The sequence below is a fragment of the Strigops habroptila genome, chromosome 4 (genome assembly GCF_004027225.2).
Source record: "Strigops habroptila isolate Jane chromosome 4, bStrHab1.2.pri, whole genome shotgun sequence".
Classification (NCBI taxonomy): Eukaryota; Metazoa; Chordata; class Aves; order Psittaciformes; family Psittacidae; genus Strigops; species Strigops habroptila.
Window position 1 is genome coordinate 37,687,449 of NC_046358.1, and position 27,789 is coordinate 37,715,237.

Sequence of the window (27,789 nt, forward strand, 5' to 3'; positions counted from 1 at the left end):
CCTAAGTCTAAAATTCTAATTATAAAAAAGCTCAGACAGTTGCCAGGTGGAGACAGCTGGTAGGCTCAATCCATTTCTAGGCATTTCCAGACAATGCCTAAAACACACCTTTATGATTGGACTCCTCATAAAATACAACTGTGTCTTCTGCTACCTTGTTTTAGAGAAATAATAGACTCTGAAAGATATTTTCCTTTATACAATGGCTTAAAGGGCTTGCCTGGGAACTGGAGATTCCTAATCCTTCTGTACCCACAAGAATCCAGAACCTTAGCTCCCTCTTGCTGGAGTGCAGTCTAACCACCATTTTACAGCCTCTTTTGGTAGTCATAGAAGAGGGAGGGTAGAGATGGGAATACTCATTTCACGTTTCTGCTGCAACTGTATGCTTCAAAATGTATCAGTCCAGAGAGCAGGGCCTGCGACTTAGTGATAGTGCAGCTGGTTGGAGTCATGGCTTCTAATTCTTTTCCCTAAACTCTTTATGACAATGAGTTTATTTTAAAAAAAAAAAAAAATCTCTCACAGATGTGGAAGACAGTAATTGGACCTGACTTCCAGGTTAAGAGAGATAACCAATTCTTCCTACCATTTCCCTTTCAAAACAGTAGGTATTTCTCTTCTTGACTTTTTTTGAGGGGTCACTGTGAACTATGCATCAAAAATGAAGGGATGTGCTCCCCACTAGGCCACTTACACAGCAATAAGAGGTGTGACATTAAAGATTCTGTAGTTGCAATCAAGTAGTTGCTCTGCAGAGTGAACCTGAGTCTTGCAATACCCCATGCTGGGAAACTTATTCTTTGCTGTACCATTTCTGCTCATGAAACCCAGTTCTCCTCTGTTTGTGGAAAATAGCTGTCTGTTAGCTTGAACCTATAGAGTTTCATCAACCTGTTTCTCGACCAGTATAGCAACAAATCAGGTGCCTGGGGTTACAGCATCCTGAACTAGACATTCAGCCCTCACTTCTCACTCTCACATCACCAACTGCTTCTCACTACAGAAGCTCAAGCATCTGACTAAGCATGTCACCCAAAGCTGTACAGAGCAGATGTTGTGATCAGAAAGTGGGAAGGATGTCTTGCCACAAGCCTTCTGCTTTGAGAGGCTATGGCATGTTCTGATATATTCTCCTATAAAAAGTTCCAGCTTTGAACTCAGGTTCCCTGAAACTGAATAATGACGCGCATGGGGTTTGTAGCACAGCACAGTGCATCATCTGGAAGCGCTGAAGGGGGTGTCTTAGAGTAGCAGGATAAGAGAGGAGAGAGCCCTGGAAACTGACACTGTGGGACTACAGGAGGTGGCAGTGGGGATTGCAGCACTGGGGGGAGTGTTTACAGCCCCTGAAGAGCGATTTCTGGGTTTGCTGGGAAAGAAAACATGCGGTAAAACAGATCTGCACTGCAGGGATAGCAATGACTGCAGAAGTAAAGAGTGGTGCTTCTTGCCAAGTTTTTATAAACGTTGCTGAGGCAGGGCAGCAGCATCTCTGCTTATTTTGCTAGTATACGAATGCAGCCTAGCATGGTTTTAGGATATTTATGGGGTTTTAGTTTTCCCATTAGCATCCCTTGGGGCCATGCTGGCTCCTGTGCAGCATAACGGGCACGTTCCACTGCTGCACCACTTGACCTGACTTCATCAGGTCTGCATCTGCCGCTGCAGCTTTGCTGAGATATATGAGTCTACAAAACTTTCAACCTCATATTTATTGTTCTGAAATAGAGATACAGTTGGTACCTCAGACTTCACTGAAGATAGGCTCAGAGGCATCTGTTTTCGAGTCTTGTAGGCACTGAGTAGTAAATTGGAATAGAAGAAAGTTATTCTAGTTAATTTCTGTTTCCTGGGTTTTTTCGTGTTTGACCTGCCTTATGGAGAACAATTAAATTTAAAACAGATATTTATGATCGATCCAATCTAATTGTAACCACTTTTTGGAACAGCTTGCTCTTTCTTTTACTGTAACTTGCTTATATTTGTGTTTCATTATTGGAAAAAATACTTCATGCCTGATAAGAGCATGATCATTGGTGTCTTGAGTAGTCACTGGAAAAGCATTCAATTAATGGGAAAAAAGAGTATAAGAAATGTTGAGCATTTCTATAATTGATTATTTATGCATTTTTCACTAGAAGCTAACCACAACCTTTTTTCAAAAATGTTTTGTTCTGAGTTTTATTTATTTAGCTGCAGGGTTTCCTTAGGCATCTAGATTTTGAACCAGATATTTAACTTAGATCATGTATTGCCAGGGATGACTACATCAGTTAATGAGAGAGAACTGAAATTTTATGTTAAGACTATTGGAAAAAAAAAGAGAGACACAGAGACATTGCTGTAGAAAAGGAAGTTATACACACAAAAGCAAATAGTCAGAGCTGGTAACAAATGAAGGCTGAGTATTCACCAGCTTCCTGGCTTATAGTAGAAGTATTTCATCTAGAAGCCAAAACAATATTTATTAAAATTTTGTTTGATTATTAACTACATTAAAATGCTATTTTATTCATATTTTAATATATAGATGTATCTTTCTTTTTAAAGTGTGGCTAATATTGTTCTTCATGGTCTTGTACTGTAATGTCATTACGTTCCCACAGTGACATTCTTCCCACTGGAGGAAAGTATATTTTACTGTAAAGAGATCAACTATTATTGATTATGGAATTATGAACTGCATGTTCTTTTGATTAGTCATTCTTAAAACAGGCTGCTCTGAACAGACACCAAAAGGATATCCAATAGATACAGTTTCTCATTTGCAGTCCAAACATTCCTTCTGAAATCCCAGGAAAGAAAGATTCCCTTAAATATTCCCAGTAGGCTAGGAATAAATCTAAATCTCACAGCCTTCAACAACTAGAATAGAAAGAGTCCTGAGGTCACACCTGAAACAGTGTTTTAGGGAGTAACATATTGCATTACTAAATGAGTCACTAGGACAGCTGTGTTTATATACATTGTGCAATTAAAAGTTGGTGATCTTTCTCCTGATAACGATGGGGTATGCTGTACTCTGAATTCAGAGTCACATGGAGAAAAATCCACCATTTGGCCATTATCCAAAAATGACAATGACAAGTACGTGAGAAAGTGGTGATTTGTCTCACTCAGTCTCTGGAAGTCTTTTTTCCTTTTTCTTTTTTTTTTTTTTTTTTTTTTGAGTTCTGTTATTTACAAAGTAATAGAAATGTTCAGCAATAATCAAGCGTAGAGAGCTGACTGTATTAATATAGCATTGATGGACTGGAAACCAGATGGTCTGTCAGATAATGAAGTATTATCTGGCAAGAGATTGTTCCTGAAAGCCAACATCCTCACCTATTTAGCACTGTGGAATGTCGGCATATCAGTTACCACATTCATGAGGTGGTATGTGTTGTACTTTAGAAGCCATCCCTAGAAGAGGCTTTTTAATTCAAAATTACTGCCTGATGAGAGGGTAAAAGTGCCATTATTATAGCACAGCTGGATGAGTATAATATACAACAAGATGTGAACCATTCATCAAAAATCAAGGTAAAGAGGAAAACATAATAGGCTATATCCTGATTTCTGTCTAACCAAAGCATTAGTTTCATGGACGTTTTAAACCAGCACTGCCACCAGAAGAAGCAATGGTGTACACTGTGTGTTCCTGCTCTTGCACCACTCTTTTCCTTTGTGTCAGCACATGCACTTCTGCTCCTAGTCAGGAGTTATGGATGTTGGAAAAATTATCAGGTTAATATTAACCTGGCCATTAAAAAAGAATCATGTTCATAATCCAGAAGGGTTCCCTCTGGCTGGCTCATCATTTAAACACACAGACCTTTTGCCAGTGGAAAGGAATAGATAGGTTAATATGGAGGATCCTGTGGAGGCAGGACAGAATGACTGGGAAAGGAAGATGAGGAAGGTGGGATTATTTCTTCTTTGACAGCAGTGCTACTTTATGCCAAATGTGGGTGAAACCAAAATTCAAGAATAGCCAGAGCAGTTGGAGGCAAATGTGGTAAATCCCAGTTGCACTTGGGAAAGCAGAGCAGAGAATACAAAAGGCAAGAGCAGCCAGAAGGCTGGTAGGGGCAAGTGACCAGGGCTTGGAGATACTCCCTGGGCACCAAAATGTCTCACTATGTCTTGATTATAGCATAAAGTGGAATGCAAAATAAAGAAAACCAACATGAAGTAGATGGAGTGGTTTATTAAAAAAATAGCAGAGGTAAAGCTATTATCAGTAAGACTGTAGTTTACAACTTTGGCTTTCATTCAACATTTTCACTACTTTCATGATCAGTCAATTGAAAATAAGCTGGCCACATGATATTAGCTCTTTAACTCCTGTCCATTCTACATAGTCAGTATTTTCATAAGGCATTTTTTGACGACTAGGAAGTCCTTTGCTCATGTGAAAGAGGAAAAGCAGTACATGTTACTATTGAATGGAAAAAAAATAGTTACTATATAATACGTTGACATATGTAATAACTAAAAACTAATGTTTAAGAGCAGAAATATTTTTTACAACTTTGTAGGCATTATTCACTTACAACACCTACAAAATAATTTACCTAGATAATTTACATAAATCAGCTAAAAGGGCTTCCTTTCCATGCTTTCAGTGCTGTAACATTCAATACTGATTATTGAAATAATTTCTTTAAAACTTCTGTCCCACTCAGCAAACCAATATGCAGAATAGAGCTTCAAATTGGCTAAAGTGAATTTGTGGTATCACCAGGCCCAGTTATCTTGGCAGGGTGAATTTTCTGTCTGCCAGGCAGATCACAGAATTTAGAATTTCCCTGATGTGAAACTAATACTCTCCCACACTTTAAATATGTGTGCTGAAATATTATCAGTCAAAGTCTTTTTTTTTTCTCAAGCCTGGTTTGGGAATGCTTCAAAGCCATCATTATCTGTAGAATCAAATGTGTAATTCAGCCCAACCCTTAATATTTTTGAATCAAGTAGGGAACAATAATTAAGAGTGGGAAGAGTTTCAGTTAAATAAATAAATAAATAAATAAGACACATATAGAAAGTAGAAATCAAAATAAGCATTTAAAATCTGTGTCGTGTTTTATTCCCTCTGAACATTTAATAAAGTTGGTAAATGTTTCAATAGACACAAAAATTGGTGGGGCAGTAAATGAGAGCAGATTATTGTTTTAGAATTACACACAATTTCATGGTCACCGTGGAACTAAAGTCATTTTCATAGGGCCAAATATAAAGTAATTCAAGGGGGAATCAAAATTCAGATCATACTTGCTGTATTAGCAATGCAGAGAACATTGTCCTAGGAAGCAGTAATACTAAAAGAATTAGTTGTTAAAGAATTACATCAATGTGACCTCATAGGACTACACATAGTAAAAAGGATCATGCAATGCTAGACCATAAAAAATTGCCATGTGCAACTAAGGAATAGTAAGAAAATACTTAATTTTGCCTCCATATATAACTTTGGTAACAGAACTGATAAAATACTGAATTAAATCAACACTTCAAAGAAAATATAGAGACATTGAAGAAATTTCAGAACACCACAAAACTATCTTGGGAGGAAAATAAGCCTTGTGTCATAAAATTCAAGGGGCTAACTTTTTCTTGTGAAAGAATATCGAAAAGTTACTTGATTGCTATGTATAGTTATATTTTTCACCTATGGAAAAAGCTTTCTGGCAGTTGTGAGTTCAGGAGTTTTCAGCCTTGCTCACCACAACCAATACATGGAATCTGATGTTAAGCAAATGCAGCCTTCAAACACAGCTTTCACTGAATGTAGAAAAACACTGGAACACTCATCTGGAGGGCCTTTTCTGGAAGGCCATTATTTAAGTCTTTCCAAATATTGTTTAATGTAGTTTGTAGATTAAAACTTGTATTGTAAAGTGATGTATCCTAAAGGGTCCCTTCTGAGCTTGCAGTCTAGTCTCATAACTCATCCCCTGTCTTGTATTAAGCTTTGAGAACAGGAAATCTTGCACTGCCCTAAAACTACCATAACACTTGGAGGTTTGTATTATAGTAATGACTGTCCTTACCTCATGCTTCAGAGCTTCAGCACGTCACTGTCAGGGATCAAGAGGGATTATTTTTTCTTAATGCACAAGTGACTAGATGCATGATAGAGAAGGAGTTTTTCCTTCCTTTTAAGCATGATTGGGTACAGGTGAAGATGTGATAGCATGGATTAGTCCTTTGAGGTAAAAAGGAAATCCATTTTTTGGGGGGGAGGGTTTAATTTTGGCGGCTAAGAGTCTTATCCATTTACGGTTTGGGGATAAGGAAGGAATTTCTGCCTCGTCTGGTAAGGAATATCATAAATTTCCTGTTCCAGGCATTGTCTCTGTCTCTTTCTGGCCATTCTCTGCATTCCACCTAGCCTGCTGCTCAGATTCCCTGCTTTCAAGACCAATGATGTCTTTAATCTGTATGACAACAAATACAGCAAAGTGAAAGGTCTTTTTATCCCTATTGAGCATCCCTTCAGTCAGCCTGAAGAGAATTTCAAACTGTAAATGCTTTGGATACACATCCATCATGGGTTTAACATTTTAGCTTCTTTTGCTCTCGTCCTATCATCTCCACATACATTTATTTCTTCCAGAAGATTCCCATTCCAGAAAGACGTTGCTTTCCCAGCTGTTCCCAGCATTTCCTTTTATTAATTCCTTTCTCCACCCTTCAGTGATCTGGTGTATAGCACAGTTTTACTGGTATTTGTATTAGCACAAATGAGGATGGAAAACCATGGTATGGAGACAGTATGAGCATCTGGGGAATACTCTGTTAGGAAGGTGTAGGCATTTCTGTATTAGCACGAATGAGTATGAAAGACAGTGGTATGGAGACAGCATGAGCATCTGGGGAATACTCTGTTAGGAAGGTGTAGGCATTTCTTAAGCAGGTACCTTGCTGAATAATGATTGCCCTATAACAAGAAGTTACTAAATGCAGCTCTTTTTGGATTTATTAAATGTGCTTTAAATCTCTCTGACCTATTTCCTGTCATAGATCCTCCTTCCTGTGGTAGGCATCCTTATGCTCTCCTCTTCAAGATGCAGTATCCACATATATAGGTTGTCCAGTTCTTTGCCCATCTTGCTTATTATTGCTTATCCTTGCTATACTTCCAAATGATCCTCTTGGCATACTGCCAATTTCTTCTGTAAAATTACTTTCAAAGCTCTTCTGAAGCTGAAAAAAACACTGTAGGCTAACCCGTTGTAACCCAGAATAAGCCTCCCTCAGTATCTTTACTATAATCCTTAAGAATTTAGCATTTAATCCAGATTAGGATTTAGGCTGAGATACGGATGAGGTTTTACTCTGTCCAATGATTCACTTTTCACATCCAAGCACATATGACAAGAACTGCTTAGTGACTTGGCAAATAATAGAATAAATTACTCTTCTGATGGCTTAGTCTATGATGTGTTACACTATGGGAATGAAACCTGGTGCTAGGATTTTGGAGGGTTTTTCTGTTTGGTTGGGTTTGGGGTTTGTTTGGTTTTGTATTGGGTTTTTTTTGGTTTGGTTTGGTTTGATTTTTTGTTTTTTTGTCTTATGGTTGGGGTTTTTTGTTTTGCAGAGCAAAGTTTTGGATCAAGTCCAGGCAATTGTAATATATTGATTTTATCCTAACCAGTTGGCACAAATACTTCAGGATCTGGAGAGTAATCTATTTCTTCCAGACCATTCATTGTCACAGGCCTTTCTTTGTAACAAGTAATAGTTTTATTCTATCATTTTAAAATAAATAACTGAAACTTAGAATATACTATAATGTCATTAAAAGAATTTTAACAACAAAGTTGATTACACACAAATGGCAGATGTAGAATACTTATATTTATTTATTTTATTATTTATTTTAACCGTAGAAGATAATTACTGTGCCTGATCCTTTGTTTTGAGACTCTGTTGCTAAATTTCTCTTCTGATTCTCTTCAACTCTTGTAGTCTAGGCTTTGTTTGTAGTTCTCAAAACTTTCAGTGACAGTAGACCAGTTACACATTGCATCAGTCCACCCACTTCCAAGAAAATGTTTCCAAAGTCAGTGTGTACTTCTGAAAACATGAAGACTGAAGCACCAGTGGTTTGGTTTTTTTTTTTGTAACTGATGAAAATAAAATGATTAAAACCTGTGTGGTTTTACTCGATTTGGGCATATTCCACAGAACATTAGAAAAAAAAATAATATTCCGAAAATATCATCCATTATCAGTGGGTAGTTTCCTGGACACTGAAATGCAAAAGATCCAAGAACATTCTGCAGCTCCTCACAATTCTGTATGTGTGGAACTCTGCACAGCTACAGATGTTTCCACTGCCGCAGAATTCACTAAAAACTGCCAGGGAATTTGGCCCAGATGTGCTATAGAATTACAATGACCCTGGTAATAGTGAGACTTTAAGCAGCAAACACCAGATGTCCAGTAACATGGTTAAAACTGAGATCCAAAGCATTTTTTTTACCACATCATCACAAACAGGTATGGAGTGAATAAGCTGAAAATCTCAAGCAATACTTCATTATTCATCATCTCTAAGATGATTCTGTGTGCTTGATTTGTGGTGTAGTGCCATTCTAGTATAACGTCTTGTAAGAAGGCTGCCCAGAGGCTTAAATAATTTTCAAAAATTAATTCATTAGATATGTATATACATTAAACTTAATACAAGGTTGTATTTTTCACCTTACCTCCTCTACTCATTTTGATTGAGAAGTAATTCTGGATGTGTGTGTGCTGTGCTATTGCCTTATGATAGCATGCCTGCAGACGGGACAAATGAACTGCTGTTAGTGCCAGCTAATGTAGTTCTGCTTCAGCTCAAATGGTAGCAGACTCGAGCTGCGGTACCAGGGCTCTGTGCACTGCTACATTCTGTGTCTGTATACGTGGTAAATGTACTTTTCCTACAAAGTACAAGTATTCAGGACATTATGAGGGACTGCTTTATACAGTGTGGTTTCTGAGGGGTCTGCGTGTGGGGCAGACCCCAGAGACAATGGAAAGCAATACATTCTCTCTCCACTCTCTATGGATGGTTTATGATTTTTTATATCCTCAAATGTAAATTTTAGACATTCACTATCAGAATGTACATTTAGTCATTTTTAAGTTTCTCTAAAACAAAAGATCTTTTCTGTTACAAATCCTGAATCAAAATATACAATATTCTTCATGGAAGCCTGGTTGTGTTTGTTAGTGGTGTATCTCTGTGTAGGACAATAGACATATATCAGTATCCATAAATTAGATTCACTGTTTTTTCTTGAGGCTTGAATGTAGCAGTAATCTGCTCTGTTTTGTCTCTGGAAAACTAAAGGTACCAAGCTTTTTTACTTAGAACTGGAATTATAGGCTTCATAGATAAAAACTGAAAAAAACAAAATAGGAAGAAAGAACCACAGGTACAAAAAAGTCTTGAATGCTTAGATAAAAAAATAAAGAGCATGTAGTCTTTGAGAGAAAAGGGGTAGTTACATTCTCCAAACTTTCTTAAACTTTTTTGCAAAAGATGTGGTATAAACTCTATTAAAACAGAGAACTACTTCAGAGCTTAATCAGTGAAGAGGGGTCCACTGCTCTGTTACTCATTTTTACACAAGTGTAAAAATTTGCTTACTAAAAAGTATGTTCTTCCCCAGAAGAAAATTTCATCATAAACCAACCACTGCATTATGGCAGAAACAAAGTGAAGTTAAACTACTGCTTTCAGAAATACTACTGCTCAAGAATTTATAATTTCTCTAATTTTTTAGTTATGCAGCTGTTACATAATTTTCAGCTGGCCTCAGGTGATATCCTTGTCTGAATTTTTGTAACCCAAAAGGACACAAGCCTGTTGACAACACTACTGTTTCTTTTTCTCTTTACTGTATTGCCAGTTTTACATAGTTTCAGTACAAAATCATAAATTGTGTAGTTCTTCCTTGAACTGCAGACACACATTTTATAACATTGTCGGCTTTTAGCATTTTTAACTCACAGCAAAACAGAACCTGTAGAAGAACCTACTGTGTTTCATACCACTGCTGATAGCATTGGATGCTTTTTCTCAGAGCATTGCCTGTGGATGCCCAGTGCTCAAAATGGCTTTACCACCAGTTCCTTCAAGATCGTCTACAGTTACAGCAGCAACCACTGCACTTGGAGCTCTCTGCCCACCCTTGCCTTGCAAATCTGCTTCTAGTGTAGACTTTTTTGTCTTCCACAGCAGTTTACTAGGCACAGACTTACAAGGAAAGTGTGGTTCTGACTGCATTTTACCCCAGTTAAAACAATATAAATGTGGTTTTATGTCCTTGCTGGCTGTACTGTCCATAAAGAGGATTTTCACATGTCTCTAAATCAACTCTGTAGAATAGCAGGTAACCATTTAGTCATGCCTAGTGAAATGTTGTTTATATTGACTTTGTAATGCTTTGTAATGGTGAACAAGGAAGTAGTGTGGTTGCAAATTGCAGTTAGACTCACAAAGTGTGAGATCATGGCAAATCGTACTGCTGTGGAGGTGCAATGATAATCTCTGGCTAATCTGGCCAAGTTCGAAATCCAGCTCAAGCTGATTACCGAGCAAGCCTCATGGCATGTTTGTGAAACATGCAAGAAAAAAGTATTTCTCTTTTGCAAATTCAGAGAAAATTAGAGATCTGGAAGAAAAGCAAATTTTACCCAAATCGTCTTTCTCTCTGATATACTGATAGTTATAAAGGTATTATTAGTTTAATTCATAAAATGCAGAAAGGTTTGACACAAAAAAATCACACTGTCTGCTGTAAAAGAGCTAGTGTTGCATTTGCTTGAATTGCTGCATGAAACACTTTGTTCATTTGTAAAGTAATATTCTCTGTATGCTCTTAAAAGTAACTTGGGAGAAAGGGTTCGTTTTGTTTATTCAATGCCAAAGTGGCAAAATTTCTTTTCTGCAGAAGAATTGAAGTTGAGAAGGGTGCTGGTTCAGAAGAGTATACTGAGAAAAAGAAAACATTTCAAAAGAGATGTTCAGGTTAAACCTGCTGAGGCAGGTTTGCTGCTCAAAGAACACATTGCAAGGTTTTTTTAAAAAATAAATAATCCAGTAGAAACTGCCACATCACTGAAACACAGACTCCATTACTTTCAGAAAAAAAAATCCGTCAGGTTTCTGTACAGATGTCCACGCAGATGAAGGGACTGTTGGCAGGTGGGGGTGGCTACAAGACAAGAGTACATCATTGAATGATAAGTAGCAATAATAATAATTAGGGCAGAAACTTCTACATGATTCTTCCCTTCACACATTTGTCTTGCCTGATGATCTGGTCTCAAAGGTATTTATGTATCTCTGCATCACGATCTTGTAGCAAGTTTTCCACCGGTAACTATATTGAAGTATATCACTGGTGTAATGCCTTGCAAAATCTGTTTCTAATTGTTTAACAGTCAGGTTTGTTGGAATCCTTTGGTAAATCTTTGGTAAATCTTCATTTCTCAGTCATTTAAACCTACCTTGCCTGTCTTTTTTCTCTTTGAGAAACTCAGAGTGAAGGTTAGTCACCTCTCCAGGCAAAATAATGACATGACATCGTAATGTTTTATCCTATACGTTTTGTGGGAAGGACAAGAGGAATGTTGTCATAGTGTAGGAGTTTCATAGTATTAAAGATGGAATCATAGAATCATAAAATCAGAGAATTGTAGAATGGTTTGGGTTGGAAGGGACCTTAAGAGATCATCTGGTTCCAAACCCCTGCCATGGGCAGGGCTACCTTCCACTAGACCACGTTGCTCTAAGTCACATCCAACCTGGCCTTGAACACTTCCAAAGGTGGGACATCCACAACATGGAATCTGTTTGGAAGCATTGCTGCATATGGCCTGAAAAGGAAGCTTTCATGTTTAAAATATACTGTGATTAAAAAAAAAAAAAGAAAAAATAGATTTGTTGGTATGAACTGTCAACTCTATTCGCTCTTAAATTGGAGTAACACTGAGGAAAATGTATTAATCCATATGGTATTTTTAGGGAGTTTGTGTATGGTGCATGAAGAATGGGAAGTATCCTTTTGGGCATCACTCTAGCATCCATGATTTTTGGTGTACAATGCAGATCTTCATATGGCAGAGTTTTCTTAAGCAGTATAACCTGGGCTGGGGTGATCTGGCTGGAACGAAGGGCTGGAGTTCAGTTTCACACGCATGTCCTCACTGTATCACACTGGCACTGCATGGTGGCACTCCAGAGGTGGAGGAAAGGATGTGTGACACTGTGTCTCTATACCTAGGGACAGCACCTGTAACTGTAAGAAATTTCTGGTTTTTGAGGAGTTATTTTTTTGTTCCCAAGTACATAAAATTCTTTCTAATAACTTTCTTTCAACAGAATTCTGTTTCAGCAACACACAGCTATTTTGTCTGTCCTTAAGTACGTAGGTGGTATTCGTGCAAGTTTCCTCACATATTTGTGTAATAGTACTTTTCACTCCCATGGTACATCTAGGTACCACAACTGTCTGCAAGATGGGAATTCAAGTGCCAGTATGTGTACCTAATCGTGGTGCCATTCACTACAGACGTAGCACTACAAATTCAGCCCACTTTGACACTGTATATATAAGACTGTTGCTCTCTACTGGTGCAACTATCAATATCTTTTTATGATTTCCTGCTAGAGGTACTGTAAGAAATATACCTCAAAGGTCAAGGTGATAGATGATAGAATCAAATTATTATGTGCATGTTTGTGTATTCTTAATAGTACTCTTTTATTTTTAATGCTAAAAAGCACTACCTTCAGATTTTTTGAGAAACAAGAAAAATATGTAAGGTTTTTAGTTTGTTAAAAACACTACAAAACCACTACTTGGCCTAGTTTTACTTTAGATTTCAGAAAATTGATGTGTTTATGAATTCAAATCATCACAGACAAAATTTTGCACCTGCAGTTATGGTTGCCTGCAGTTAGGTTCAGTTTAAGTATCTACATCACTGATTGCATCTGTAAATTAAAAACATCTAAGTAACCTAAATTACAAGCACAAATAATTGCAGGTGCAAAACTCATACAAACACAAAATGATCTCTGAAAGTTGGTCTTCTAAATCTCATTGTAAGTTATTCACTGTATCATGAACCTAGAGTCCTCTTGGGAGAGTCACTAATCTATATAATGACATTGAAAGCCTCTTGAATCTCATATTAGCTAGCAGATGGGAAAGAATACATGTAGTCATATAACTCCCTAGGGATTACACATGTGGATATTGAAGAGTATAACTTATTCCAATGAAGGCTAACATTAACTTGCAATCAAAAATTTCCTTCCTGAGCCACATTTTTTCTGATGGAATTAGAGCAACTTAATGTTGTATTTTTATGAAGTCACAACCAATCTGAGTAGAACACACTCCCAGGGCAAGCAAGAAATTTTGCTCATCTCATGATTTTTCATTTAATGAATCACAGCATCAGTTTACCACAGAGAAATGCTGTCAGTCTATTCCAAAAACACATCTAGTTATCCTAAGACTTTTTGTTCTAGTGTCAGAAAAAAATTTCTAAGCACATAGCTACAAAAGTATATTTTACCTCTGGTATCAAAACTAAAAATGAATCATTTTCTTGCATTCTTTAGCTTCAGTAGACGTAGGTGTGGAGCTACTTTAAAACAGTGACTGCTTCCTGTCATACCAGTTATGGCAGTACTGTTAGCAAGGGGGGGGGGGGAAGGGGAAACCCTTAAATTCTCTTCTAGTGTTTGAACAACTAAAACTCCTACTGAACAAATGAAGCATTCTGCCAGTTCTGACAATCCAAAATGCAGTAAAGAATTTTTCTGTTTCAGAAGCTCTAGGCAAAGCTGTTTTGGCATGTCTGTAGCTTGTTCCTATGGCAAACAAAGGGGCAGCTAGAGGGAAAGTCTTTGGGGAAAGAAAATGCTGTCAGTTGTAAGAAATGAGACATGTAGACCCGTTCTACAGCCCAGCTAGTGATTACATGCAGGCAATTTTGTAAGAGCCTAGACCTGCTGCCAGTGATAATAATGCTGCCATTTGCACTGATTTCAACAGGAATCACATCAAACATATCAGCTTAAGTCTTCTCAAAAGCATGGGCAAAACTGGAATTTTGTTCATTGGCAATGGAGGCCAGCCTACAAGAAAAGTGTTAAGAAGGAAGAGGCTAAGGTGGCAGGGAGCCCTGCTGGGTGAGCATTGCTGCTCCTACTCCTGGGCTGGCAGCAGTGGGAGTGTGCAGTGTATGCTGCAGCTGGCAGGGTCCTGCCTCTCCGCCTGCCTGCAGTCTCCATCCTCCCAGGTAACCCAATTCCTCCCTTGACAGCAGTGGTTAGCCCAGCTTCACAGGCCCCTGGCACTTACAGAGTAAGTGGCAGAGGTGTACATTGTATCTCCATTTTTAAAAGTCCAATTTAATTTCATACACATGAATATGTTACTCAAGGAGTACATGACAACAATGTACCACAACTAATTAATTTACAATCATCCTAGGGAAAAAAGACAGAACAAGATATTCTTTTTTTGCACATTGAGAACTGTCGAGGCTATGTTGTGTTACAATGCAAGGCTCCAAATTCACCTTTCTAGATTTTTTTTTAGGTGCTTGGGTATAACAAAGCAGAAAGCATGTGAGAAATAAGTAGTATAAGAGAGGACTAGACCCTCCTTTGACTAGAGAGAAATTTTAACAAATACTCCTTTTTTTACTCTCACTTTTTGCTGCCATAGATGGAAAAAATGAAGGAGAAAGTTTCATCTTTCCTTTTCTTGAGGGTTTTATGTTTAGGTGTGTCCTGTAACTCATATAAATTCAGAGTGCAGCCTAGAAAGCCAAAAATTAACAAGCATTTCGACCAAGAGATTGAGAGGTGATTAAAACTAATGGAAGAAAGACTCATTTTTCCGTAAGAATATCTGTCACGTGAGTGATGGATCGTAACAACTTCATAATCTGACCCACATGCCGTAAATATGGTAATGACTGTCCTTTTGAATAAGTGAGGTAGATTAATGCTGATTATTAATCCATTTCTTGGCTAGTCTGATTCTTTCTGAGCCAGCTCCTCTGTTGTTTAGTATTTTTCTGAAGTATCTTAATACCTTTCACTGACAGTCTCTTCCCTTTTAACCAGTCACTTTTCATATCCATGTTGTCTTATTTGAGGGATTTCTTTCATTAATTGGTCTGCTTCTAGTATTCTTATAGCTGGACGCTTGGTCTTCTTTTAGCACATAGCATAACATCAGTGTTACTACAGACACATGGTAACACATAATTCTGTATTACATTTATTTGCTGGGGGGAAAAAAAGCTTTTCCTTAATTCCCATGTGTTGCGACGAAGGCTCAGTGAAAAAAGTGAAATATGCTTCGAAAATAAATACCTAGTATTTAGTGCTGATGTCAAAAATGGCAGATATCTGCCTAGTAGGCACAAAATGGATAAAGAAATATATTTCCATAATAGAAATTCAGAAGCCAATTTGGCTAAGTGTGTCATTGATAGCTCTATATGAGGTTCCTGTAGGGACATGTGTTTAACATTTGCAGTAGGATAATACACATAACACACTTCACAAGAAAAAAAGCTTTTTGGAGAGCAACAGAGTGTCCAAGTTCAGTTTTCTGTGAATGTTTCCAACCTTTAATATCTTTAAAAATATGCCTAACTTTGTGCCTATTCCACCTGAATGACACTCAGCCTTCCCTGTAGCCTTCCCTATACTTCTTCAGCTGGGCAAATGGTTGTAGACACTGTAATTGAGGGTAAGCTACATGTGTGAACTGGCTAGTGGTTTGCTGCTCTCACATGGCTGAATTGCATGTCCCTTTCATTCAGCAGTAGGTACTAATTTGTGCCTGCCTTTACTAAGCACTAGCTAGTTCTTCTGAAAATTCTGGGAACTTAAATTTTTTTAAATCTCCAGCTAGGTGAACATAAAAATTACTTCACACTACTAGCAATATTAAAGTAATATTGCCCTGTTTTCAATTGGCTTACTTTATTTTAATAATAGATTTACAGAATGCTACCATGAAATAAAAAGATACCTTTTGCTGGTATAAATGAAACTCTAAGCAAATTTTACTATTTAGACACATTTTCTTCCTCCTTTGAAGAACACCTACCCTTTTACCAAGCATGTCTTCAAAATTCCTTCCCTTCGTTGAAATAAAACATTATGTAAAATCAGAAAGTCACATACTCATTTAACGTAACTGACATGGTCATGAAATCCAGGTCCTTTATTTATACTTGGGATAATGCAGAGGTAATGAAAGCAGAATTGGACCTAAGAGGGTTTTTGTTTCAATTATACAACAATGTGGGTAAGAGACTTGGATTTGACAGCAACAGAAGAAAGGGAATATTGTGTTCATGACTTCAATCAGTTTTATTAGATCCTTAAAGGGAAAATTATGTGAAAGACAGAGGAAGAAAACAACAAACTAAGCAAGATCCCAATTTCAGTATAATTTGGAGAAAATAACTGATTTGGGTTGGTCGTCTTGCCAGGGTGAATGACTCAAGGCTTCCAAAGAAGAAATGGAAACCAGAAGGATAGCGAAAGCCTGGAAGAACAAATTGAGAAGATATGATTGACTGCAATGTTTCAAAATCAACTGCTGCAAAGATGAGTTTGGGCTGTTGCCCAGAATACAATTGAATGGTGATGTTCATTTAGACCCGTAATGCTGAAACAAAATAAGATGTAGCTGTGTTTCTGTTAGAGATTTACTTGTTCTTTCCAGTGTCTCTAGCTAGGGATATGATGTCACGTCCCCTCTCTTCTATCACACGCTGCAGTGATTGCTGCTGCTGTTCCATAATTTTTTCTGAACACAGGTTTTCTGAAGGAAGGCCTAAATCCAGGTGATAATAACTTTCAAATGTGAAATGTCATCACCATTCACCAACGGACTTTGAAAAACTTCATACACTGTGTGCAAGTAGGCTAACTCAGTATTATTGACCAAGGATAAGAGAAGTGTAAGATTGTTGTGTGTGTGTGTATGTACTTTCTGACTGACGAGGCCATTCACATTTTTGTTACTATCATGTTAGGGTTTTTTAAATAAAGCAAATAGCTCATTTTGCAAAGATTTCAAATAATGGTATCTTTAATGGGCACAACTTGTAAAGCATTATTTGGAAAAGTTGGGGGCAGCTGCTTGTCCTCCACCTCAGGCACAGAAGAGACTAAGCTTTATGCAAAAAAATAGTCAGTTGACAATAGGCAGTGTTGAGATGGGATTGTCATCTACTTCCTCCTTTCCTCTATTCCTTTCATCTCACTGGCTGTGCTTACTAACTTTTTTTCTGTTTCTATTTCAAATGAGGAAGAAAAGAAAATCTAAACCACAGTTCATAATTAAATACTGAGCTAGTTCTTACCATGTTTACTGAATTACATATTGCATATATGGATGTATATCCTCAAAGTTTTCATGTGTTTTTAGATTTCTAAACTTAATATGTTCCATAGGAATAGACCTTAACTCCTTCTTGTCTGTTTTTCATGATGAGATTTGCCTCCACAGAAGAAAGGAGTAAAGTGATGAAACCCAGTTACAGATCCCTTAAAATTGTAAGGATTCACAGAGACATGAATATAGTTGCTGAGCTCTGCAGATTCTCCTGGTTCACAGTAAAGATTCGTCCAGCAGAAAATCTTCAGTGTTGACCTTACAGCTGCAACAAACAGATCAGCTTGACATGACATGCACAGTAATATCTTTGTGTAGGTATCTTTGCCACACGGTGGCTAACCTGATAAAGAGTGCTTTAAACCAGGAACCACAAGGGATGGAGAGAGTTACTGCAGCTCTGACGGAGCAATGGACAGGCTGACAAGCAAAGCACCTGCAGTGATGTGAACAAGAAGAACACAAAACTTAACAAAACAGGCTTTAAGTGGCATCACCTCAAGCATTTGCATGTAAGCAAGGAAGTCTCTCTGAAGTGCCTGCACACTGAGGCACACAGCATGGGGCTAAACACAAGGAATTAGAGATCTGCGTGCAGCTGCAATGTTAGGATCTTGTTGAGACCCCAGAGATGCAGTGGATGGCTTGCATTGCTGCAGTGCAGTTCAGTGGAGGGATACAGACTCTTTAGGAAGCACAGGTTGGGAAGACAAGGAGGGGGAGTTCCCCTTTATAGGAGACAGCAGCTGGAGTGCATGGAGCTCTGCCTGAGGGTGAATAGTGAGAGCTTATGGGTAAGGATTAAAGAGCAGACCAATAGTGGTGACTTCATAGTGGATGTCTACTATGCCGCCTGACCAGGAAGAACAAGCAGGTTGTTGCACGGGGGTACGGGGGGGTCCATTTGAACATAAGGAAACACTTTTTTACTGTGAGGGTGACCGAGCACTGGCAGAGAGGTTGTGGAATCTCCTTCCTTGGAGATATTCAAGAGCTGTCTGGAGGTGGTCCTGGGCAACCAGCGCTAGGTGGCCCTGCTTGATCAGGGGTTTGGACCAGATGATCTCCAGAGTTCCCTTCCAACCTCAGCCCTTCTGTGATTCAGGAGCAATGGATAATTGCTTTTCATATTTTCAGGTCCCATTTCTCTAGAATTTTCAAACAATCCACCACCTGGCCTGCTGGTTATCTGAATCTCTGGTGTTTCAACACCAAGATGTGGTAGAATGGTGGATTACCCCTTAGAAGTGGTTACCTGCCTCACAAGATTGCTGAGATGGCAGATATGTTGCTCAAATTCCTGATATATCCTTCCCCTCCACATTCTTTCTGCAAAGTTTCGCCTGTAGATCCTCAGAGCCCATGGCAATGTTACAAGATTTATATATTCAATAGCTGCATACATGAAAGTATACATGCTGGAAAAGCAACCTGTACTGCTGTTTAAGGCTAAGTAATGTTGCTGTGTGTTGTAGAACTGAATTGTTGCTTTACACTGCATATTTTTCTGCTTTAGCATCTCTTACTAATGAGAAAATCTGGGCCAAGTTTGGGTCTCACTTTTTTGTAGTCAGAGCTAAACCTATGAGTAGAGCAGTGGAGCACTTCTCATTTTCCAATTACAGTCATGTCAGAGTACTAGAAATTCCAAAGGGGATGGCTGTCGTAGATAGGCTTACAGTGCTTTAGATTGAGCTGAAAAGAAGAAAGTGTTTATGGCGATCTGTGTTCTTGTAGCTGATCCTACTTGGACATCAGTTTCAGTTTGAATTTGCATGAAACTGTATGAATCACATGCTTAAAGTTATTCAGCATTTTAGTAGCCAGCTGAATCTGCAAGAATATACTTCGAACATGTGTGAACCATTAAAGACTAAGACTGGATCCAATATATCTATATTCCTAAATCCATATCTATAGATATCTATAGTTACATCCATTTCTATAAGGATAGATATAGATATAGGTATATGTATGTATGTATATATATTTATGTTTGGAAAGTGAGACGTCGGGGAAATTCAAACAACTGACAACACAATTGAACTCCTGAAATCTCCTACCCAAGGACTTTCAGTGTTTTGTCATGAAAACATCATTGTATAAAGTGCTCAAATTTTCCTTTTATCATGGACTGGAATTCAAAATTTACTTACTTCAGAGGAAGGATAAGTGATATTCTCACTCTGGAGCATCTTACAAAGCCTAAATTATTTTATTTATATTGGAGCAGCTTAAGAAGATAAATCCAGAGAAGTGTTAGAAGAACGGTGGAAAAACAGTATAGCATTTGTCTTATTTTACATTCTCACGGGGAATGTGAATTTAATTGTTTTTCTCTGACATGCACAGGATAACTATAGGAGAATCCGTTGATGTGATGACTCTTCCATGCCCTGCAAAAATATTCCAAGTAATAGGCTGTTTTAGAAAGGTGAATCACCACATTTCAACATCACCACTTTTCAACATTTTAAGAAGAGATAAATGCTTTGCGTTAAGAAGTTATTTCTTATGTAGGCAGAATCCTCTTACAGTCCTGAAAGAAGTGTATAAACTCTGAAGATGGATAAGTTGTAAGAGATACCCTTGTTAGCCGGCAAGGTAGCTTTTTGCTGATTGCATTAGATGCCTTTCTAGACTCTCTCCATGCACTGTCTAGGTTAATGTGAAGACCTAACAGACAAGAACTATGCCTACTTTCACCTCATCCTGGGATTTTGAGAACTACCCATCATTTAAAGCATTCCCAAGACCCAGCATTATGCATCTACATTGCCCTTGTAAGCAGAGTTCAGGCTGCCTGCAAATGCCATGTATGTTGCTGTGCTCGTAGCAGACTATATATGTATAAAACTTAGATGATGCAACACAAAGCATATCTTTGGGTTCAGGCTAGGTGCAAAAGTCAGCAGCTGTTGTAAACTCTTTGGTTGTTTATGGAGCCAGGTAAAAGAGGGTCAAAGACCTGAATGAGTACAGTGGCAAGATATTGCCTAAATTTCTTTTTTCCAAGATGAAATACATACATTCTATTATGGCTTTGTGAATAGCTAACTTGTGTTAAAAGTAAGTTGAAAAAAAACAAAACAAAACCTTCATCTATTTTGAGGCATATTTAAAACTAAACTTTAAAAGATGTCTTAACCTAGTGTCTGAAAATGAGCATGCAGGTTTTTTGTATGTAACTTGCTGAAGTTGCAGGCTTTGCCAAGTCTGTATTTTGTGACTTCAGATTTTAATATTATCATTGCTATGTCAAGGAAATTTAAAAAATGAAATAATACTTCCTCTTAGCTGTCAAAACTGTTCCTCTTCCTTTAAATACAATTTCTTGTCTACTCAGGAAAAAATGATTAAATTTTTACTTATTCATTGCTGGTTCTTTGATATCTCACAGCAGATAATAGAATTGGTAGCATGTTACTTATTTAGCACATAAGCAAAGAGAATTGTTATTTGTCTGTATGCTTGGAAGTGCTGAAAGCTTAGTTGCTTTACTCAAAAGTGAAAATAGAATTGGTAGTATGGTAATGATATGTTGTTTATCCATGCAAAAATTATTTCTTTTTTCTTCAATAGATTGCTTGGCTTCTACAAAGGAATATTTCCTCCCATCTTGGCTGAGACACCCAAAAGGGCAGTGAAGGTAAAAACTCCATACTTCCATCTTAAAAATATGAGTAGGGACAGTGTCAACTGTAAAACATTTCATTCCTCACCTGCTGATTGACATTAGAATCTTGAACTTATTTGGCATATTAATCCTATGATTTTTACTAGGCAGAAACTTTCCTGTTGATAGCACAATAATAAATGTGTTTGATTATGAAGGGTAGGATAATGCTGTTAAATGGTAAGCTGTTTTTGACCTCTATACATAACATTACTGGAAAAAAAAATACAATTAATTTATACAATCAAAATTAATAAAATGCCTCCAATGATATTTTAGCCTCATAATTAACTCTGGTTTAGACATTCCGTTTTACTGAAAATGCCTAGCCACTTGCAAAACAGCTAAGAATAGCTTAATAAATTAACACAAGAAGCCATTAATGAAGACACTCCTAATAAGTACTTACTCAGTAACTTGAAGTAGCATATCTGCAGATTTGAAGTGCTGCCCAGAGTTTTCTTGTACTCCAAAGAGCACTCTACTCCATACTCTGACTGTTTCATAGATTGAACAAAGTAACTCTTCATCATGCAAAGAAGATTTTACTTCAGCTCTCTTACACCTGAAATAAACGGTAGCCTATCAAAGTGTATTAGCTGTCGAATGTTGATCTGATTTTCTTCTATTGTCCTCTCTGTTGACTTGTGTAGGATTATTTTAGTAACATTCCTAAGCAAAATATTCAATACATCAATCTTTTCAGTTAAGTAATGCAATCTTTTTGATTAAAATGCAGCAATTAAGCACTTCATCTTAAAGTTCTAAATCTATCATTGTGTTACAAGAAAATGTTTCTTTGTGTCTTACTTCAGAACTTCGAAGTTTCCCGTAGTTGCACCAATTTATCTAAAAGCAGTTTTTATACAGAATGTCTTGATTTTCCTTTCTTTTTTTTTTTTTTTTTGTTTGTTTCTAAAAAGGCTGCATATGATTCTGGTCCTTAGTCTGCAATTAATCATTCACATTCCAATTCCTTTGCAGAAGAATAATATTTGTATAAAGTGACAGGATGTGACCTTGTAACAGAATCCTAAAGGAGTTCTGGTAATGTCATCTTCTTGTTTGCATTGGCATTTTAGATGCAAATGACATATGTCACCTATCTCAAAATTATTTAATACAACTAAGAAAATTAAAGTTCTATTTCATAACAAAGTGGCAGTGAAGAATAGATGGATGATATTTAGAAGATTCATAATAGCTCATTTTCTTTGTACTGTGATATTTCCCTCTGTCTCTCCATTTCATTTCATTTGAAATAGGTCAAAATCTGATTATGCTTTTTAGATACCAGCATATATGTAATTAAAATACAAAGCCAGGTTGGATTTCTCTCCCACCAACCTGAGTCATGCAAAAATCTTGAGTAACTTTCTCTTACTCAAATGGATTAAATTGTTTTAAACCACATGTTATTCAACATAATATTAGAATCACAGGAAGATTTAAATTGGGAGGTGTCTCTGGAGGTCCTCTGGTGAGCCTCCTACTCAAACAGAGCTGACTTCATGGTTAGATCAAGTTGCTTAGATGTCTTGTTGAGTTCTGAAAATCTTCAAGGTGGAGACTGCAGCCTCTCTGTGCTCCTGGTCCAGTATTTAATTGCTTTCACTGTGAAGAATTTTGCCTTATATTCAATCCAAATTCCCCTGTTGCAACTTTTGCCTATTGTGTCTCATGTTGCTGTTGTGGACCTCTGAGAAAGTCTCCTCTGAGAAAGTCTGTCTTTGTCTTCTGGATGGTGGAAGACAGGAGTTATACCCCCTCAGACTTCTTGTCTCCAGGCTAAACAGACTCGGTTCTTTCAGCATCTTGTACCTCATAAGCTCACAGATTCTTAAATGTCTTACTGGTGCTCCCTTCATGGGATTTGTGTGAGGGGTCAGTAGTGTTTCTGCTTCCATGGAAATCAATTTAAATGCTAAATATGTTTTTTAATTAAATCATTGAATTTTTAATTCTTTACACTACTCTTTTAAATTTTATGCGGTTCCTAGGAAACCAGGAGGAAAAAAACTTTATTTCCTTGAGACATCAACTATATTCTACATTAGAAGAGTTCAGTGACAGAATAGGGCAACACAGTAATGTCCTTGTAAGAACCTTGATAGTGAAGCAATTCAATGTGAGATGCAATATGACAGCACAATTTCTAACCTCCAAAGTGGAGTTTGTACCTATGCTTTGACCTGAAGAGAATCCAGCTTGTCTCAAATTTCCACTTACCCTGTTCGGATGTGACCCCAATGGAAAAGTCACTGCTTCCTTTGGTTCAGTCTCCACCTTTTATTCTTCTAATAGTTTTCCTAATTTTAACAGGTCCTAAGATGTCCCTTGTTCACTGTCAAACTGACTTGTGAGATCTAGAGGAAAATTATGTCCAGGCTAGTGGTTTTGAGACTTGAGAAATATGAAAGGCAGAGAGGCAATTTCCAGGTTTCAGCAGCCTTAGGCTGTGTTTGTAATTAACTTTTTGGAAAACTTCCACGTATAGTGTCTTTTATATCTCATAAAACTGCATAGAGTATGGACAAGGGAGATTTTGTACCAAGAAGAAATGTGCTTGTACTACTGGAATATTTTATTTATCTGGTGTGGATATTTGCAAATAAAAATAAATCTACTAAAATGAAGTTATTTAGCCCCAGTTATTTAGCTAAATGTTGAAGATATTCACCTGTAGTCAACTATGTTCTCATGTCTGTCTTGCTATTTCTTTTTTTCTTTCTATTTATCTTCCTTCTAAAAAGAAAGCTGGTACTTCTGGAAGATGAAAAGTCAAGGTTTATAACTTTATGTTAGATTGGACTTGGAGGAAAGAAGTGATGATGCCAGTACAATGGTTAACAGATGAACTTTTGGGGCAAATTTATATTGTTCATGTGTTCCCAGACATCTTGTTTCAAGCATATATTTTTACCTTAGAGTTATTGAGACATCTGGTAAGTACTTTGGCTATTTTCTATATAACTTGAATTAAACTGTATCTTTGCCAGATGGACAATATTGTTTATTATACACACAAAAGCATGTTTTAAATACATTTATTCTGAGATTTTTTTTTTTGTGCAAAGCTATTAATTTAATACAACTGTAGAGACAAAGACAAGGCATACTGTGGGTTTAAAAACATTTTATTTAAACATGATATAAATCCATATGATATAGCTAAATTCTTTTTGGCAAAACTGTATGTGTACTAGCTACACTAGTACACCCAGCAACATTTATATTGAGTTTTATTGCTATTGATTTCTTTTTAAAATGATGTAAATCATAGTTACTATTAAGTAGCTATTTTATTTATGACTCTAGGAAGCTATTGATTTTTAAGGTAACATTTTTAAGGCCAAAAAAATTGCTAGGTAATGTATTTCTGCCTTTATTACAACCATTTTACAGATCTGTAACACTATGGAAAACATTAAGGAATACCAGAAATTCCATTAAAGGTTAGGAGGGTAACAATGAGTAGAAAGATGCTGGAGAGAGAATAAAGCAAACTTTATCACACTAAGAAATGAATTTACTTCAGTGAAGTAACTCACACACTCACAATTGACATTTTCTCAGAGACTGCCTTTTACCTATAAAATATCTTCAGTTTTCCAAAAAGATAGACCTAAAGTCTAAGTAACACTTCTATCTTTTCTGATTATTGGCAAGGCCAGTATAAAAGTTTTAAATGTGTTTTCAGGGTGTTTGCAAGATTCGTGTTCAATCTGTACACTATTTGGAGGGCCGCCAATTCTAGGACCTTTTTTGCAAAATGAGATAATAATCCCTACTGAGGATAAAAATGTATCTATCCACTTGCCAGAGTATCAGTCCTTCAGTTTTACAATTTAATATGTATTCATATTCCTTCCTGCTTCAAATGTGGTGTCATTATTAACATGTTAACACTTGTTTCCCTGACGGTTTTGGTGCCATTCTAGTGACTTTTCATTTGAAGCCACTCTTGATTGAAAAATGTTATTGACTTTGCAATAGGACAGGGTTCTAAACAAAACGACAATGTGGTGCTTATTACTAGTGTTTCTCTACACGTGGTTTATGGACAAGCTGTTTTGTTCTGTTAGGTCTGTGGTAACTAAGCCCTGAGGGACAGAGCTTGCCTTCTTTGGCTGAGACCCAGCACAGGTCACCCAGTCTTTCTGTTTTGCCTGAAAAACTCTATTCCCTTATGTTTCTTACAATTCCCACATCTCCATTGACCTATTTTGCCATTGCCTTCCTGTCATGGTGAAACTGTTTGATTGTCACATGCGTGGGCAGGTGCTGTGTGGAGGGATCACAGCCTGATGTATGGGAGCGGAATTCACAGACTTTCAGAGGATCCTGCCTTCATTTGAATCAGCTTGCTCTAAACTAATCAAGTGTTACAGGTCAACTTTGGAAAGTAGCCAAGAAAGTTAGAGGTTCTAGTTATTTCTTTTTGCTATACAGGGATGTGACAGTTCTTGCTCTAGTAGATAACTAACTGCACTGATGCAGTCTTGGTGAAACTTGACAAGGTTTTGTTGTTCAGTCCTGTAATACCAGACATGCTGTGAAAACGCCACTTCGCTTTTGCATGCAAATTTGTGAATACTTCTTGGACAGATTACAGGACTCACAGTGAGCTGTAGTTACGGGCCTTGTGTGTTCCATGTGTGAAAATTATGTGGAACAAACAACACCTCCAATATCTTTAGTTTTCTCTGTAATTCAGTTATCTATTCTTTATAATCCACAAGATTTTCTGCTGTCCTCATTCATCATGCTAGATGATCATTTTCCCTCCCCTCAGAACTGTCTTATGTGGCATCAACCTGAAGTGCTTTTCCAGTGGCTTCAGCAACATATTTTCAGAATATTAATTTGAAACAATATGAGGTTTGGGGAGATTTGCTGTTTATGAAAGCACCGAGACTAAAAAGGATATCTTAAGCCAGCAAATCTAGTCCCCTGCTGTTCTGTAATCTCCTTCATAAACTTATCAAATTCTACGTTAGAAAGTGGTTAAAATTTTTTCCCCCATTATTCTTATTGGAAGACTATTTCAGGACCCCACTCCTTTAGTTGTAAGAAAGCATCCGATCTCAAGCCACATTCTATTTATTAGTAGCTGTTACTTTTATACCCAATTACTTTATGTTACATATCTTCTCTTTTTTTTTTTTTCATTTTCTTGCAGCCTCTGTTTTGCTAGACTAAACAAGGCAAGCATTTATTATCCTTCAGTCTTCATTCTTAAAAAATATCTTTAAGTTCTCCTTATGGTCCTGAAAGCCCTATTTTGAATTTGCTGTAGTCTGAGGTCATCTTTTTAGAACAAAGGTGGCCAGGATTGTCTGCTCTTTTTCAGAAGATATTTTACCAATAATTTGCACATTGTCACAAATACTCTTTCTTGACCGATGCATCTTAGAGCTTAATTGATGCATCTTAAACCTTGTCTGTCCAGAGACAAAGAAATACGCAGTGAAAGTCTGTCTACCTACATCATTAGGAAGCTTCTTAACTGACTTCCGTGCGGTCAGGGTTATTCTCAATACTCTTCTTGGAAGAACAAATCCATTAATTTATTCTGCTTTGATTTTTAGATTTCACCAAAGATATTCTGAAAATTAATGGGTTCGGGTGGCAAGAATGTTAAGTTGCAAACGAAGACATTTAGAAATGGTTGCCTCTCTCCGTGTCGATGCAGATGAAACTGAGCTTCTCATTTCTTTCTTTGAATTCAAACACCCGAGAGCACAGCTTTCAAAACTCATCCTCTAAGGAACTGGAGATGCTCAGAACTTCCAAGCACCACTGACTGAAAGCAGACAATTGGGTGAAAGATTTATTTGTAAGGAGCAAAAACTAAAAGAAATGTGCTTGTGGACAGTAAAATATTACAAAAATCTGTAGACTTTCCATCTTCAAAATCTTCAATTACATCTCTCAGATGAGTAGACTAGTATCTGAGAAATGTGAAAGTGATTGCGGTGTATTATATTAAATATGTGAGGATGATTTCTTTGGAGAAATTATAATATCTGCTACTACATTTATACCACTATATGAAAGTTCAATGCTAGAGGAAAAGTTTACAATTTAAAAATGTGAACTATGTGTTGTAAGAGAACTCTTACAGAAAAAATTACTTTAATTGCACTTATGCTACTATTATGCATGATACACTAATAAAATCAGCTCTGAAGCCTAACTGCCTACTATTGCACATCTAACACTGCTACAGAGAGTGTGAAACGAAAGTGGCTTATGTTTATTTTGCATAACTGCACATGGCTACTCAAGACACAAGGTAGTGAAGCTCCACTGTAGTTTGGTTTTACTAATTTGCATAAGTAACTCATAATTTTTTTCAATGCAATTTCAGTCTAACTTTTATTTACAGTTTTTCACCTTTGAACAATACAAGAAGGTACTAGGATTTGCATCATTACCATCAGGACTGGTATGTATGGATACAGAACTTCGTGTTCTAATTTAATATGAGTATACTGAACAATGCCATCTATTTCCTCCCATAGAAGGAGCCCAGAATTAAAGGGGCCAGTTCAACCAACAGTTTTCCAGAACAGACTTTCCTTTGAAAACATTGATGACAGAATTTATCAAAATGATGGTTACATTAATTTTTATATCAAATGTCTTAAAAATAACTCCCTACAATGT

At 37.1% G+C, this 27,789-nt stretch overlaps 1 protein-coding gene across 4 annotated transcripts in view; it reads left to right on the top strand.

Moving 5' to 3' along the window:
- Nucleotides 1-27,789, top strand: part of SLC25A21 (solute carrier family 25 member 21) — a 256,563-nt gene that overhangs the window by 207,358 nt on the left and 21,416 nt on the right. Inside the window, exons 1-4 of one of the 4 annotated variants that reach the window (XM_030485275.1) lie at nucleotides 17,742-17,755; nucleotides 21,024-21,090; nucleotides 23,871-24,062; nucleotides 27,509-27,568. In XM_030485275.1, coding sequence (XP_030341135.1) covers nucleotides 23,916-24,062; nucleotides 27,509-27,568 — 207 coding nt within the window. In that variant the 5' untranslated portion in view covers nucleotides 17,742-17,755; nucleotides 21,024-21,090; nucleotides 23,871-23,915. Of the gene's footprint in view, nucleotides 1-17,587; nucleotides 17,756-21,023; nucleotides 21,091-23,870; nucleotides 24,063-27,508; nucleotides 27,569-27,789 lie in introns of those variants that run through there. The other 3 variants (XM_030485276.1, XM_030485273.1, XM_030485274.1) reach the window with 3 other exon arrangements.